Raw genomic sequence first — 16,182 nt, 5'->3', positions numbered from 1 at the left:
TCAGGTGACACAACGTATTCGGTGACCCATCAGATTCTGTGACCTGCGGTGTTAGTTAGGTTTAGGCATGAGGAGTGAGATGTTTAGGGTAAGAATATCAGGGTAGGTCACAGAATCTGATGGATCACCAAATACAGTGTAAAAAAAAAAAAAAAAAGGTTAAGTGCTTTAGATGGTGAAGTTTCAGAAAGGAACACAACTGGATAAAGTCAGACTTGGTTTGATACCTGAGGTGTGTGTGTGTCTTTTATGTTGAAGAAGACCAGGACAGATATGTCATGCTGCCGCTGGTGACGGGTGTAGCAAAAAAAAACTGTAAAGATCTTAAAATTAATAGATTGACATTTTGGGAACTCGCTTTCTTGCCGAGAGTTAGATGAGAAGATTGAAAGAGTGGCATCAATCTTCTCATCTAACTCTCGGCAAGAAAGCAAATAAGCGCGTTTTCCAAAATGTTGTACAATTCCTACGTTTGCTACACCTCTGGTCTTAAATTAACTGTGTTAACCTTGGTAGATAAATAAACTTCATGTTAATGCACAATAATCCTTGAGATACTACATGATTTGAGTCTTCTAGGTATTTCTGTGAGTGGGGGGTTGGGAGGGCGGGGTGCTTTGTGTTTTTTAAGGGATTTTAACTGTCCCTCATTTTTTTGTTTTTTAAATAGTGCAACAACGTATTGAGCATTAGCAATAAAAAGTTAAAGATGGAGAGGAAAGTAAATGAGAAAAAAACCCTAAAACATAAGAAGAAGAAAGATCGTTATAGTACCTGGCATACTTTTCAGAGAGTATTAAAAAAAACAACAACATTCATACACATTCGCACAATATATTCATATTCATATATATATGCATATAAAACACCAAAAAAAAACAGAGGAAGTTGGTCGCTGCCTGGCTTCCCTGTGGCTGAAGCAGACAGTGAATGTTTTTTTTTAGGCTGTGAGGAGCTGTGTGGTCGAGAGGCTGTGTTGGCTCAGGGCGCGAGGCCATCACAGCCGGGCCACTTTCACGAGCCGCCGCCCAAAAGCACGGACGGGGGGAGGAGACGCTTCTGAACCGATGTACCGTACCTGAGCTCGACCCCCGGGGCAGGGCGAGCCCTCCCTGTTCTGAAGCATCTGCCTCCGTCTGGGCCTGCCGTCACTCCTGATCCTCGATTCTCTTCCCTTCTGGTGTGAGTACGCTCCCACGTTTCTAATAGACATCGTGGAAGGGAAGAGGATGGAGAATCAGGAGGTTGGGGGGGGACTTATCAAACATGACCGAGGTGGTTTGTTTTAACGGAGGGAAGGGTGGGCACTGGGTGTTTTGGGGTGGGGGTTAAGGTGTGGAGGGGAGATGAGTGGTGGCGGGAGAGGTTCGCTTGTCCTTATGAGTAGGTGGAGGAGTTCTGGCCCTCCTTGGAGCGCGCCTCAGCCTCCAGATCCTGGTCGTCCTTGGTCTTGATGTCCTGGTACTCGTGCGTGGAGACGGCGCTCTTCAGGTAGGCCCAGTTGGCCGCCAAAATCATCAGATAGTGAATCTGGAGAGAAACACAAGTTTTTTTTTGACTACTTTTGGGACGAGAAACAAAATGTGCAACAAGGGACTGATGCTGTGTCCAATTTCTATATGACATATTACTGTAGACAGCATGTTCCATACTTATTGTCATTTTTCCAATCAAACTGCTGTGCTTCAGTTTCATGATACATATTCATTCTAAGCAGGTTTTGAGTCTGTAGCGTGTTCATTCGAAAAATGGCAAAATTTATAATTAGAACATGTTAGAAAACCACTGTTTTATCACGATGATTTGTAAAAAGGAAATGGAGGAGCTGCCCACAAGTGGAAAAAATGAATTCAATTTTCAATGGTGGTGAACAAAAATAGCTATAAAATTTTAGTAGAAACATGAGCTACCACTTAAACTCCACAAAGAGAAAGAATTTCTGCCACTATAAACAATTTATTTTAATGTCTTTCAGCTGTGAGTAACTCCACCACGTCCTTCATGCTTTGCTTTGTGGGACAAAAGAGTACAAAAAACACTTTTTTTTTTAGTATATATTCAAAATTTTTTGAGCACTACATATTTAAAACCTGCAAGTATGGAATTAGGACGTAACGTGAAACGTGGAGGTTTTTTCGTCACAGAGCAAGATCACAGGTGATTTCACTAATTAGCAGTCGTCAGTGAAATCACCTGGTAAACCTGGGTCGAGTTCCGAAATGCCCAAATTTAGATAAATGGTTTTTAAATGCACTGACATCTGAGAACATCATGAGAGAACATTACAGGAAACATGTTTGATGGTACAAAACTATCACAATGAATGACAAAATCTCCAATTTGCTGAACCAGTGCAGGAAATGTTCATTTTATACAGATTTTCCTACACTCAGTGGCTTATTCCTTGTCTGTTTACTATTCTGTTTATCCTTCTACCTCCTGAAAAACACATTACGGAAGGCTTTCAGGTGACCCAAGCTTATTGCATTTTTCAGTATCTCCATTTCCCTAAACACAAAACAAAAAAAAATCCGCCTCTGCAGCTGAGAAAAAAAAAAAAAACCAACAACAACACTGACCCTCTGTACGCACAGACACACAACAGAGGCAGGCTGCAGGCTAGAATTTCAACCCATAGGATGACATACTGCCAAACATGAGAGGCGGAGTTGCTATGGCAACAGATAAGCACGCCATGGCAACGTGCATATTTTGAGAGGCCACATTATCAGTGGGATCATGAGACGCTTACCAATGCGATGACAGTGGCTCCGGCGCCGGCTAACGCGACAATGTAGAGATGGTAGGACAGGTAGAACTGTGAATGAAAAAGAGATTGTTAGTGAAAGGACATGAGAGATAAAAAAAAGGAAAAAAAAGGATAAAAAAAGAGGTCCAGGTCAGCATCCTCTCACCTCGCTGGTGTTACAGATGTCTCCCAGTGTGGCTCCGCAAGCTTTCCCTGGAGTGGCGTTCCAGGGAATAATACCTGCAGGATCAGAGAGATGAAACGTCACCGGACTGAGGTCGCTCTCTCATCTCAGACAAGAAGCTTTTTCCTCCCCTGAGACTGTATGATTAAAGGCATTATGAATTAGGCTTGGATAAAGATTAAAGGAAAAAGGGCTGCCTCTGGGGGAAATATATGGGTCATTATTTGGATTCATTTCTTTACTGTTAAAACATATTTACAGACTGAATAGTAAAGGCTGAGACTTAATTTAACTCAGTGTATCTGCTTGTTTTAGCCTCTTTATACATTCTTATTTTACTTATTATTCTTATTATCATCATAAATAAGATATGACGCCTTGCAAAACACAAGAAAGTTATCAACCAACTACGTCTCCTCAACGGCTGATAATAATTTGAGGGCTGCCAGTAATTGGGGTTAATATTTCATACAGAGTAGTATAGTGCGACTGCCAATGAAGCATATGTGATCCTCATCCTACTTTGTAAGCGGGCCAGCTGTCCTTCAAATGTGGGTCACATACTGTACATTAGGCCATCAAACAGATAACTAGATATGCAATCACAAGAGAGTGTTACTGTGCTGTAATACTGCATAAAGGTGGATTTTCGAAGAGATCCAATCAGGATCTCAATAATCTAAATGCATTTTTTGACCTTTCGCTGTGACAGCAGCTGGAGATGAATATGTGATGTTGCTTATGAGGGACAGAGAAAAAGAGTGAAGGGTTTTTGAAAATGTTTTTTTTTTTTTCTTTATCTCGCTTTGCCCCACATTTAAACTAAATGTGTAAAAGCAGTGTCAGAGGCACCAGGAGATTCTTTTATGTGGAAACTTAAAAGCCTTCATCGCCGAGGCTGGCGGACATGTTTGAGCGCAGACACCTTGATCAAGGGAATTTCTCTTAAACTTTGAAGACATGTTGCACAATGTGTGACTTGATCTTGTCTATTTCGCCTGTGAATCAAAAATGCGAACGGGATATGCAACAGTGTTGCACAGGGATAGGAGTTTATTTCATTTTACACAGCGTGTTTGTGCTTATTTATTTGAACAAACAGATTTCACCTGTGACCATGTTTTTGCTGTTAGCTTCATTAGCATAAATTTGTCGTGTTTTTGTGTTCAGCTGATGCTCTGGTGTTAACTTTCAAGTGTTGTTGCTGATCATATTGTGCCTGTTTGTTTATTTTAGGTGTTATTTGTGTTATTTCTATAACCTTTTTGCAACTATTTTGATTATTTCATAATGTATCTGGAGGATCAAATTGTAATTTGCAATTTTTTTTAATCACTTGACCATGACTCCAACAGGATCTAATACATTTTGTGCCTCATGAAGACCCTTTGGCGTCAAATCGTTCCCCTTTTTTCAGTCTAATAAAGTTTTTGGAGATTTAATTATTAAATCCAGTGTGTGAATATTCCTTATACTCCCCAAGTGTTGAGAACTCGACAATGTAAACTGACCAATGAGGTTATTCAGTCCAGTTTAAATGCGACATATTGTACTTCTTAGTAAAAGAAACATCACATTTCCCATAAACCCGCGTTCAAGCATGAAGCTGCGACCTGATTTTGAAGGTAAAAAAAGATAAGAGCAGTGAAAAACTGATCTTCATGTGAGCTGACATGCCGTTGAAGCTGCACATGTAGGATACTGAGCCACAAAAAGTAACATTACTTATTAATTTGTACTGTAAAACTGTTTTTTTAACCCAGTTGCCAAGCCCCGCCCGTCACAAATTCTGCTCCTGCACACCTGATACAATTAAACCACAATGTCATCCTTAATGAGGTCAGGTGTGCAGAAACAGAGCAGGAGCAAAAATGTAAAGGACAGGCTGGCCTTGATGAATCGAGAATGAGCTGATACGCACTGTTAGGAGGCTGCCAATCTTACTGTAGCAATGGTTTATGGTATTTATTAGAATAAAATCAAGTTTTCTAAACATTTGCAGGCACTATGGGGAAAATACACTCTGTAACACTGCATGATTGTTTCAAAAACAGCTCTGGATTTCAAAAAACACATGACTTTATGTCGAGATATAATGACATTTCTGCTTTTGATGCTAATCTCTCACATTTTATGTTTCAATTACACCCAAAGATCATACATATGGGTAGAAATGATTTGTATAAGAGACCCTTTGGTAGCTCCAACGTGTGTGTGTATGCCACTTACCGTACTGCCTAACGTCCACACAGATGGAATCAGGCGAGGTGATGTTGGAATCGGGAGACCTCATGGCAGCACAGGTATTCCACATGTTGAAAAAGAGGAAAACTGGGATCGCCGTAAAGCCGAAGATGGCGAGGAAGGCCAGGGCGAGGATGTAGGTCAGGAACATGAACTGGAGAACACGAGAAAGGAGAGATTTTTTTTTTATTTTGTGAGCTGCATTTCCAAAGAAGTAGGTTAATATTATTCCTTAAAGATCACCACCCACCACACAGATAGACACACAGAGTCCATGTTTAAGCTAATGTTACTGGACATCTGCAGCAATTAGAGTAATCAGGCTAGAAAGGACAAACTGTGCCAGAGTTGCCCTCAAGGGCTCAAGTGGGAGTGTTTGTGTGTGTGTGAGCGTATATCTTCTTCCTTATATGTGTCCATAAATGTATAGAGGTGTGTGAGCACAGAAGTGTTGTGAATGTGGCTCTGCAACACGTTTATGATGATCCTTAATGTCCTGGCCTGTAAAGCTTAATGAATGATTGTTTTCAGCCTGTAAACACTAATTTAAGCAGAAACTCTATAAAATACACATCAAAGTAATTAAATCTCATTTAGAGGCTTTAATCTGGGAGCGTAACTGGGTCAGTGGGTGTGATGATTTGCAGCAGCTGTTTGTGCGCGAGTGTGTTTACGTACGAAGGCGGTGATGCAGCGTCCACAGACGGTGGTCTTGAAGTCGCTCTGCAGCTCCTTCTTGATGGCGCTGGTGGTGTAAAAGCCCTCAGCCAGCAGGATGATGGCGTAGACGAAGAAGAAAGAGGCGATGCCGTAGATGATGTACTGAAAGATCTGGATCCTGAACACATACATGCAGAAAATAAAGGACAATGACTGAGTTAAAGATCCTCTCCAGACATGTATTAAGACGTACAAAGATACTCTGTGTCTTATATAGTTTTTCCCACAAAAAAGTACTGTATAATTACCACTTTAAAATCCTTAAAGGTATACTATACAGGATTTTCCACTAGAAGTGTGTGGCGGTATATTTATCTGCAGGGACTCTGCCCTCTGCCTCTTTTCTTAATATTTTGCTGTGTTCAGGACACTTCTGGGCATCAATCTTTGGGCAGTGGGTGTGCAGCCCCCAGCAAATAACAGTGTGCAGGGTGTGAGGTCGGGACTTGTAGCGACCAGGCTACATAACCACCATGAAACAATCAGGAAATAACATTTTATTTATCTGATTCACGGCTTTGTTCCCGCCAGCGACACTTGCTCTTTTCATTCACTCTCTAGCTAGCTCGACCACCACTGCTCTCTCACTGTCTCTCTCGCTAGTTGGGGCCAATTTTAAATGCTGTGTGTTTACAAACATCAACTGACAAATCCTGCATAGTGTACCTTTTAAAATAACATCTACTCCTTCTCCCTCATTAAATATTCCACAGTCTATGAATGTGCAAATATATTCATGGTGGCGCACAGCAGTGCAGCGGCTCCTCTGGCTCCCGGTTATGGTGTAAAGAGTGTTAGGGACTCTTCTTTTAATGTGAGTACGTGTGCAGATAACATGACCAGTGCAACTAGGCCAAGAGGATACAGCCCAATCGAGCTTCTGAACATTATGAACAACTTGCCCACCTCAGTTCTAAGAAAGGTTAGAGCAGCGCTCAGCAGACTGCAGCTCCTGAGGACTCAATGCCCTGCGGCAGCAGGCTGGCATCGCAGACTACAATAGCTCAGAGGCAAGAGGAAGCAGTGTGCATGAAAGCAGAAGAGGGGTTAGCGGGCCAGTCTGTTAGCCAAGCTAAAAGCTAACGTGACCAGTCCAGCTATTCCGTTACTCTTTCTGGTCATCATTCGCTCACTGGATAACAAATTGAGACCAGGCTTTCATCGGGAGATGAGGAACTGTTGTATTTTTCTCCTGATGGAAAGTTGGCTAAACAGTAAGATTCAGCTTTTCAACTCAACGGGCTGCTACTGTTCAGTGGAGATTGGAATCAGCTGGAAAACCCAAGGAAGTAGACTCTGAGTATAACTATCTTTAAATGATTGGTTCCTTTGATCTGCAATGTAGGAAATCCTGCCTAAATCCTGTTTTAGGGTATTCTGAGTCACAGCAGATATTGTGGGAGGCTGGCTGATTAATAACTGTAGGGGTACCACCAGCATATTCTTGTCATACTGTTGTTTCAGTATGTCAGTAAACCAATATTGGTGCCAAAAGTTCAACAATGATTCATCTTTTCTAGAAGTTTGCCCATAGTGGAGTGCAAGATTTTGGCTGATTTCAGTCACAGCTGTTGTCAAGATTAGGACTTACACCATGGTGAGGGTGGCGTGGTCGGTGGTGACCTTGGAGAAGTGGTTCTCTAGCATAGTCAGGGTGCCGGTCAACGCCACGTGGCCGCAACCGCAGAACAGAGCCACGCCTGAGAAGCAGAGGATGGTAGCCACCAGGGAGGCGTAGGGCACCCCACCCAGACACTTGATGCAGCACTCGAAGCATCCTGCAGGGGGAGACAGAAAGAGCGGGGTTAATTCACAGATAAAAGGCTCTCCTGTTGCATTTAGCTGCAGGAAACTTGAGCAAAAAAAAAAAAACGCTTTTAAGGAAGAAACGAGCGTCAAATAAAGCACACTGCTGCAACTTCATAAAGTGGCTCGATCAGCTCTGGTGATGACACTCACTGCAACACTCGACAACCTTTTGTCCACTGCTGTCTGATTACTCTTGCATCGTTCACATTCATACTGTGAGTGTGAATCAAGCATACTTGCTGCGAGAGCACCACTGCCACACTCACTTCACAGCCTACAAGGGAAGAACAACATTTCTCCCTGTCAGGCATGTCGAGCGGCTAATCATAGCAGCTTTCACAGTTAGTGCGCGTTCACTTTGAGCTCAGCTGGGAGTGATGAATATTACATGTAAGCTGCGCTACAGTACACACTCGCATCCTACACGGCTCCCTTTTGTCTTTAAAGAAACATTTCAAAAGTTTTTTTTTTTCTTTCTCATGACCAGATTGCATGAATAACTCATGATTTCATCCTAAATAAATGATTTCAAAATGAATGACATTTTCTAGGGCATCGGAAAAGTCACATTTAAGTGGCACTAGACGAGTCGCACCTCTAAAATACTGAGATGGTGTTACTCTTGCAGGTGAATGGGAATAAAACTGACTCTATGCTTAATTTATTCCGGGTTTCAGTGCAATTATAAACTGACAAATGCGACATTAAGCGCCTGACGTATATTCTTTTCCATCTTTCTTCAGCATTTTTTCCTATTTCACACCCCCAGAATGATGATCAATGATCTAAAATTATCCCTTATGCTCAAGCAGTTTCTACAGAATGATGATGATGATGACGAATTAGTACATTTGTTTTCCATTAACCGCGGCAGCGCGTGAAGCTTGTCGAGTGAGTTATGAGCTCGGGATACAGGTACGGGAATCGCAGCGCATCCTGCTCCCATCAAAGTCAAGAGGATGAAGAGTAATGAAGAGGAGGGAAAATAACACATTGTATTGAGCACAAGAGTCGCATCTTATATAACGCCCCGTTAAAAATAGCTCCTCCAGCAAAGCAGGAAGTTACTCCGGGAAGAAAAAAAAAAAAAAAAAGACAAAATGAACTGTCTTGTGTGTGCCACTTTGCTGTTTCCATGACAACCTGCTCCAATTGGCTACTCTGAAGCATTATTATTTCATGTTCAGAAGTTTGTTGAATCTAAACATTTCTATTTGTAAAGGCTTGAAAACATGATTGACCGCAACACATATATTTCAAAACCTGTAGGTGCAGCTCTGCAGACATGAAATTATCTGCTCTAACAGCCTCGGCTCCTATAGTGAAACCATGAATGAGAGAATAACACACACTTAGGGCCAGTTATGGTGCTTTATGATATATAGTGTATATGACAGGTGATCCTGTGAGAACATGAGATTCACTCTAACATCCACACAAGCATGAGTTAAGACCCTCTGACAGATTTTATCAACATCAAACTCAGTCAATGGACTCTGACAGCTGATGACATGAGGTGATATCCTTCCACATAAAGCAATTAAACCACACACGCACACACACACACACATACACACACACACTACATCTGGCTTTCCCAAGCTTTGTTTGCTGGACACATCATAAATCCTCACTAAACTACAAGAAGAGCATCATTTTATTTTATATCGAAGTAAAAACCTTCAGCACTTCCACTCCTCTGTTTTTTTAATCGACCGTTCAGGCCAGGTAGTGTTACAAGCCTGTGTGGAAAGTCGTTATTGATGAGTTTAAAAGAGCAGATTGATTTCTGCCCTCCCTAAGGGGAAGAAGAATAATCGATAGTATCACTGCTGGGAGAAAAAATGTTAGCTTACTAAACCTAAATGTGGTGATTTTCATGTTTTATCTTCATTTAATGGATCGTTTGTCCTGTTGGTTGAAGTACAGACCTTGTAAACTGTTTGTTTCCTGAAAAGCTGAGGTTTTAACCTTTTTACTCCTAATCTGAAGGCTACAAATTCATATGATATTGCATATTTAGCCATGCGTGGCTTTGGATAGATTGCCATAAAATTTTGTAAAGACATCCATTGTCCTCAGAGGATGAACAGTGACCTCAATTTTCATCTAATGCCATCATCGCATCAAAATTTTAATTTGTCTAATACTTTGATTTATGACCAAATACCCGCAAAAATGAATGACATTCTGACCCGTGTCTCAGCTTTACTTTGTGTTTAGTGCTGTGTTAAATTTGCATGCTAACATGTAGACATGTCACAATGAGACATTGTACCTGCTAAACATCAACATGTTAGCATCGTCATTTGAGCCATATGGATGCCATGATAGTGCCCCAGAAGTGAAGCCAAAATATCTCATCGCCCCCTGGTGGCTGGTTGCAGTACAGGTCATAAACCCATTAACCCCTCCATGTCAGCGGATGGGTTGTGGGTCAAACTAAAAATCAAAGTACACGGTTGTCTGTCATTGTAGGTAGTTCTCCTCATGCTGATATACATTCAAGTGTTCATCTCATCATCTTATTTGATGATATAAAAAGAGGCGTGGCTCTTTTTATACAGTCTATGTTGTGAGCTTGTTTAGCTAAACGCACAACTTTGCCTAAGCACAGACTCACTAGCTCACATGAAAAAATAGATTATTGTCTGCTGAATTAGTCAGTTTTACACTATTTCATAAAATGTAAGAACAAGATAAAAGATATTATTGAAGTTTAGTAATTTAAGAATTTGTTTCCACAAATTAAGATTATTTTAGCAGCTTTAAAATGTTTGAAACTTAAACTTTAGTCACCAGATTTTATTATCTACATAAAAAGTATATCTCAAAAGCTTGTCTGCATGGCGTCCAGTCTCAAAACTCTAAATCAGTCTGAATACAAAATGTCCTAATCTATCATGTAAAGTTTCACTCTAATGAGAAATGTTTTGTTCTGTTCCCTCCATCATTCCTGACCTCAATGTGGGGTCACGTGCCAGCACACATCAGAAATTCCTACAGTCCATGTCTGAGTGAATGAAAACCCAAAGTCATAAATCTAAGATGCAACGGCTGCCCTCCAAAGTGTGCAGCTGATGAAGACCCTGCGTTGCGTAACGGAGCGGAGGCTCGTTGCATAATAGATCTAAATCCTATTAATGTTAATGAAGGAAGCGGGCTGATGGAGAGGTGGAGCTGATAAGGCTGGATGGCTCTAAAATCCTGAGCCGAGAAACAGGCCAGGCCTCGGGGGGTGAGGGGGGGCTGCAATGGAGTCACTGGTCGATACAATGATGACCAGGAGGCTGTTTAAAAGCTCCATCCTGCTATAAAAGGTCAGTCTCAACAGGTAATTTTGTATGTTAGTCTTACAGTCTTTTTTTTATATCTAGAGAAGAGAATAAAACCTGCCTGCTACATGTGATAATCCTGCTTTTTCAAGTGGCATTATCTTGACTTTGACTGCGACTCATTTCAAGGTAGATAGTGGTAGAAGGAGCCAAAATATGCATATTTTGATCGACTGTTTTAAGGAAAAAAGACTGCATGACTGGTTTTTAAGACTTTTCTTATTTCTGCTGTTAACTCTGTCTACTCTCTGGCTCCACGCAGCTTCACGGAAGAATTCACAGGTTCCTTTTAAATACTGAATGGGCCCCTCATCCGGTCCGCCTGTGGCTATGACTGTTTATCAGCGTCACTTTAAAAGTGCGCTAATGGGAAACAGACAGGCCGTAGTGGTCAGCTAAAGCTAGCCCTAATGGAAATCAATGGGCTATTCATTAGGGCAGAATTTAGGTGACACACCGAGGTCGGCCTATCGCTCTCGTTTTATACCTCGCTGCATCTCGCTACCTCCGTCTCTGCCTTTGCCCTGCTTGTCTTCTTCTATGCTCTCTTTTTGAAATATGACTACATGTCCACGCTGTACATACAGTGAGCCAGCTGGAGTTAATCACTGAGACAATATGTTACGCTCCTGTTATGATGCTGTGTCATATATCTTGACAATCTCAGACCAAGGGCGATGCATCAGTTTGTGGGAACGTTTTAGCTTGCCAATATGAAAGAACAAAAGATTTGGGAATTTCTGTTTAATTTTGTCGAGCAACAGAACAGTGAATAATTTGACAGACAAGAGCTGCAATTAAGGATTAACATCCCCTGCTGTTCTCCTTCCAAAAGAGCTGCGTGATTGGGTGGAAAGGATGCAGGACAAAACTTGAAATTGTTCCCCTGCTTAAATTAGGATTTCAATTTGCGTCAATGGGTGACAGTTAAAGGAAAGACAGATAATAGATGCCTGTTCTTTTTGTTTTCTCTGCAGAGAGAGATAAATGAAGGGATGTAAAAAGGGATGAAGGCGAAATGAGAAGGAGAGACGGCATAAGCCAGGAGAGAGAAAAAGAGAAAAGCAGGAGGTGAGTGGAGAGGAAGACAGAGCGCGAGATCGATGGAGAGCGAGCAGAGGAACAAAGGGAGGAGGAAAAGAGAGAAGAAGGTGAAGGCAAAAAAGGCAGAGCAGGCGAGGAAGAGCAGAGAAAAGAATGAGAGAAAGTATAAGCGAAAAAGCAGCTCTTGGCCCCAGGGCCGGCAAATAGCAGTTGCCATAGCAACGTGTTACCCACGACCCAGTTCAGCAGTAGCGTAGTGCTTCACAGCCGCTTTACTCTTCTCTGTCTCACACACACACATACACCGACTGTAGAGTGATGTAACCTAAATCAAAACCTAAAGATTGGTACTAAATGGTGACAACAGTCTGAAATTTGAACTGAAAATAACAAACATGCTCCAGGATGTAAAAGCAACTGAGGGAATGAGAAGAAAAATGTAAGCAGGGAGATGCAAATAAGCTCTAACCATATTCCTCTGCTCAGTTTTTGGGAAATAGGTCAAGAATAAATTGCATTATTTGACATTAAAGACAGAAGTAGAGACCTGCTTTCTTTTTTTTGCCTGAAGGTTGTTTTATTTCCAACACTGTCTTGCAGATATGTCAACTCTGCATTGACTTAAAGAAGATGAAAAGCAGAAATACACTGACATTTTATCACTTCAAGTTGATAAATGTTAGTTATTTACGCATCTAGCAGATACAGTGCAACATTAGCATTCAATTGGAGTCATGATCCAGGGAATTCGACAAATGTAAGCCCAAAAGTCACCCTCCTTTTAGCTCTGTTTTTGGTCTCCACCACCATCTGAGGGAAACATCTTTGGCTCTTTAGCTGCTCAATGCTCTGCTATGTTCACCAGCTAGTAGCTAACTTTGTCTATCTGTCGTTTGGTGCTGGGCAGGTAGCGTATAGCGGGTTTATCAGAACTTTTTCTCTGAAAAAAGCAATGCTAATGAGAGCGGTGAGACTGAACCAAAACAGTAAAGTCTAGCTAAAGGAAGCTAAATAGCTCAACTAGAGCTGAGGGGAATTACAGAGTTGGGTCATATTTCTTTGTGGATTCATCTCTACCGAGCGATCCATTTTATATTGCACACGACCCTTTCATCCATTGTTGATATAAAATACAAAGTTTATAAAAAATATAAGCATAGCAGCTTTAGTTTTAGGTTAGAATCATCAAGATGTTCTTGCTTTTTCAACTGAAATCATTCTGTACTTGATATGTTTCCAAAGTGATTATGCAATTGTACTGACATTACACAACGTTACACAGCAGAGACAGTGCAGGCAGTTTGATTTGAAGGAAGCTGTGCAGACAAAGAAAATATGAAGAAAAACAAGGTCTTTGGAGAGTAATAATAAGAGTGGTGTTTGTGCAAGTTTCCCTCATGTTTATTCATCATTATTCCTGGATTTCTGCACAGCGGAGCAGTTTGTGATGTCCCAGATAATCCACACAGTCAATATAAAATTAATTTTCTCCCCCTTTTCCATTATCATCATCATTAAGTCTTTTTACTGGGCAAGAGAATATTTCAGGCTTTTCGACTAGATGAATGAGGCGCGGATGGAGACAGAACTTGTCACCGATTGCTGAGATCCTTTGTGATTGCGCTATGCTTCCTGTCAATCACCTCACACCCTTGACATGAAATGAGGAGTGTTCGCCATGAAATAATCCCTCCAAAAAACACGTAACCTTATAAACTACATTGTCACATTGTCACAAGGTTTCAATTTATAGTTTTTGCATTTTAAAAAGAGCAAAAAACTGGCAACTTTAAAGAAATCTAAGTAGTTACAGGGTGCTTTGCAAGACAGTTGGGGTAAATAGAAGCTGAACATTTAATTAACAATTTCCACCTCATTAGCAGCGATCACCTGTCACCTCTATAAAAAAATACTGCCTGAAATGATGTGCTTTATTTCTCTGGCAACATTGATTTCCTTGCTCTGATGCCTATAAAAAAGATTTTAATATAAACTGAGAGTAGAGGAGAGAGAGAAGATTTCATCGACTGTCCTGATAGTTAATGATTTGCTATAAACTGTACAACCCAGTGGCACAGCATGATTATCGCCAACTGTTAGTACGCACAGGGCATCTGCCAGGAATAACAGCATTAATAAAGCTTTGTGAATATTTCAGCGGGCCGGTCTGGTCTCTGCCTACGGCTGTATTCCAGTTTAGGAGTGCTGTATTCATTATGGGGCAATTTCCTCACAGTGCATTATGGGTAGATTCCCACATGAGTTGAGGAGGACCTCAGAGAGAGAGAGAGTGAGAGTGAGAGAGAGAGAGAGAGAGAGAGAATGTGAGAGAGAGAGGAAAGGTGTGGGAAAGTGAAAGAGAGAGATATGTCTCTTCTGGTTGAGATGAAAAAGAAGCCCCATCTGTTTGATGGCAGCAGAAAACACACACACACACACACACACACACACACACACACACACACACACACACACACAAACTCATAAGCTCATAACTTCAGCTTGGGAGATTTCCATCTCTCCACTTGTATTGAGGGATATAGTGCCCCTCTGAGCTTTTATGAAACCCTTTTAAAAACCAAGAGGGAACATCAAGACCTGCATCGTCATGCAGTTAAAAATATGGCTGTTTCGCCTTAAAGCATATTTCTGGTTTATTACATCTTACTTTTTGTTGTTTTGGACATTTTTTCTAGCAGTTCTGACACCAAAGTAATTGCTTAGATCTGAGAACAAACAGCTACATCACCACAACAAGGTCCAATGGGGCCAGAAATGTGAGTGATCGGGTTTTAAAAAACAGTTTAGTCAGATGATCTGAACCGAAAGTGAGCAGACTCAAAATGTTGGAAATAATCGCTCATTGCACAAAGTTGTCAACGTTAAACCAGGAAGTTGATGCTGCAGCTAATGATTCATGTGATCAATTAAACTGCCAATTATGTTCTCATTTTGTCTAGAAATTGTCATAAAACAGTAAAACATTAAAACGCAATTTCCCAAAGTCTTCAAATTGCTTATTTTATCTGATTAACACAGTGTCTACACAGGCGGCGTAGTGAAAGGAGAGCAGCAGCAGCAGCAGCAGCTTCTGTCCTCCATTAGTGTCTACACATGTTGCATTCAGGCACAACGCTGAGTGTAGGTCACCTGCATTTTGACAGTGCTCAGGGCCAAATCACTCTCCTCATACAACAGAATGAAATAGACTTGTGGTGTAAAAATATGGTTTCGTCCTCCTGTGTAGACAAGTCTAACAATCTAAAATCTAAGAATAATATAGTAAACTTCATATAGATATGAAGAAAAGCAGAAAATCCTCACAATTGAGAAGCTGGAACCATAAAAAAATGACTTATACAGTTAATCCATTATCAAAATAGTTGCAGATACATTTTCTGTCAATCTATTAAATCAACTATTTATTCAGCTCTAACTGTAGGCATGTTCCTTTTGCCTTCCAGCTATGTGGTTTAAATTCTACTCGTGTTTCTTGTACCACGTTTTTGTTGCCGACAGCCGACGTTATTACTACCGATAGGAACAAAAATGAACCCAAGTCATAATAAAGTTGAATCGTCTTTCAAAAGCTGGCAATTTTGTTGGCACAGGCTCAGCTACTGCATGTGATGATTCATCTTTTGCAGCACTCTATAGTATGCAAAGAAAACACTACAATATGCATTTTGTTTTATCATAATAAACATCTTGGTCTCCTTTCCTCATCTTGACACACATTCACCTGACAAACAGCACATTATCCAGGCGAAGGTTTTCACTAATCGGCTTGTTCGTGGCGTTGATCAAGAGGACACAATATGCTCCCTGCCAGGTAAGAGGATGATACCAGTGCCCATCCCCATCCTGAACCAGAAACCTTTTTGTTTCTCCTTTCCCCATCGTACATAACTGACCCTAATCTTCTATTTGTGATCTTCTGGTTATGCGGCATTATGGAGGCCACAAGGTCAGCATCTGGCCAGGGGTAATTGAGCTTGATGGACTGTACGGCCCTCAAATCCCGCTCTGCTGGGTGATCAATACTTTTATCCTGCTGATCTGCTGGATGTTGGGCTCGCTCTACTGTACCTTTCTCT

The 16,182-nt window shown here is 41.2% G+C and overlaps 2 protein-coding genes across 3 annotated transcripts in view; one reads left to right on the top strand and one right to left on the bottom strand.

Moving 5' to 3' along the window:
- Positions 1-16,182, top strand: part of LOC121891932 (nectin-2-like) — a 933,424-nt gene that overhangs the window by 793,286 nt on the left and 123,956 nt on the right. The window lies entirely within an intron of this gene.
- Positions 404-16,182, bottom strand: part of LOC121891962 (neuronal membrane glycoprotein M6-b-like) — a 40,834-nt gene continuing 25,055 nt past the window's right edge. For both annotated transcript variants that reach the window (XM_042404684.1, XM_042404683.1), the window contains exons 2-7: positions 7,489-7,675; positions 5,856-6,015; positions 5,163-5,331; positions 2,916-2,989; positions 2,753-2,818; positions 404-1,530 (exon numbers count right to left, since the gene is read on the bottom strand). In XM_042404684.1, the coding sequence (XP_042260618.1) occupies positions 1,378-1,530; positions 2,753-2,818; positions 2,916-2,989; positions 5,163-5,331; positions 5,856-6,015; positions 7,489-7,675 (809 nt within the window). In that variant the 3' untranslated portion in view covers positions 404-1,377. The remainder of the gene's footprint in view (positions 1,531-2,752; positions 2,819-2,915; positions 2,990-5,162; positions 5,332-5,855; positions 6,016-7,488; positions 7,676-16,182) is intronic.

This window comes from Thunnus maccoyii, chromosome 24 (assembly GCF_910596095.1).
Source record: "Thunnus maccoyii chromosome 24, fThuMac1.1, whole genome shotgun sequence".
NCBI lineage: Eukaryota > Metazoa > Chordata > Actinopteri > Scombriformes > Scombridae > Thunnus > Thunnus maccoyii.
The sequence above is the reverse complement of the archived record's forward strand: the minus strand, read 5'-3'. Positions and strand labels throughout refer to the sequence as shown.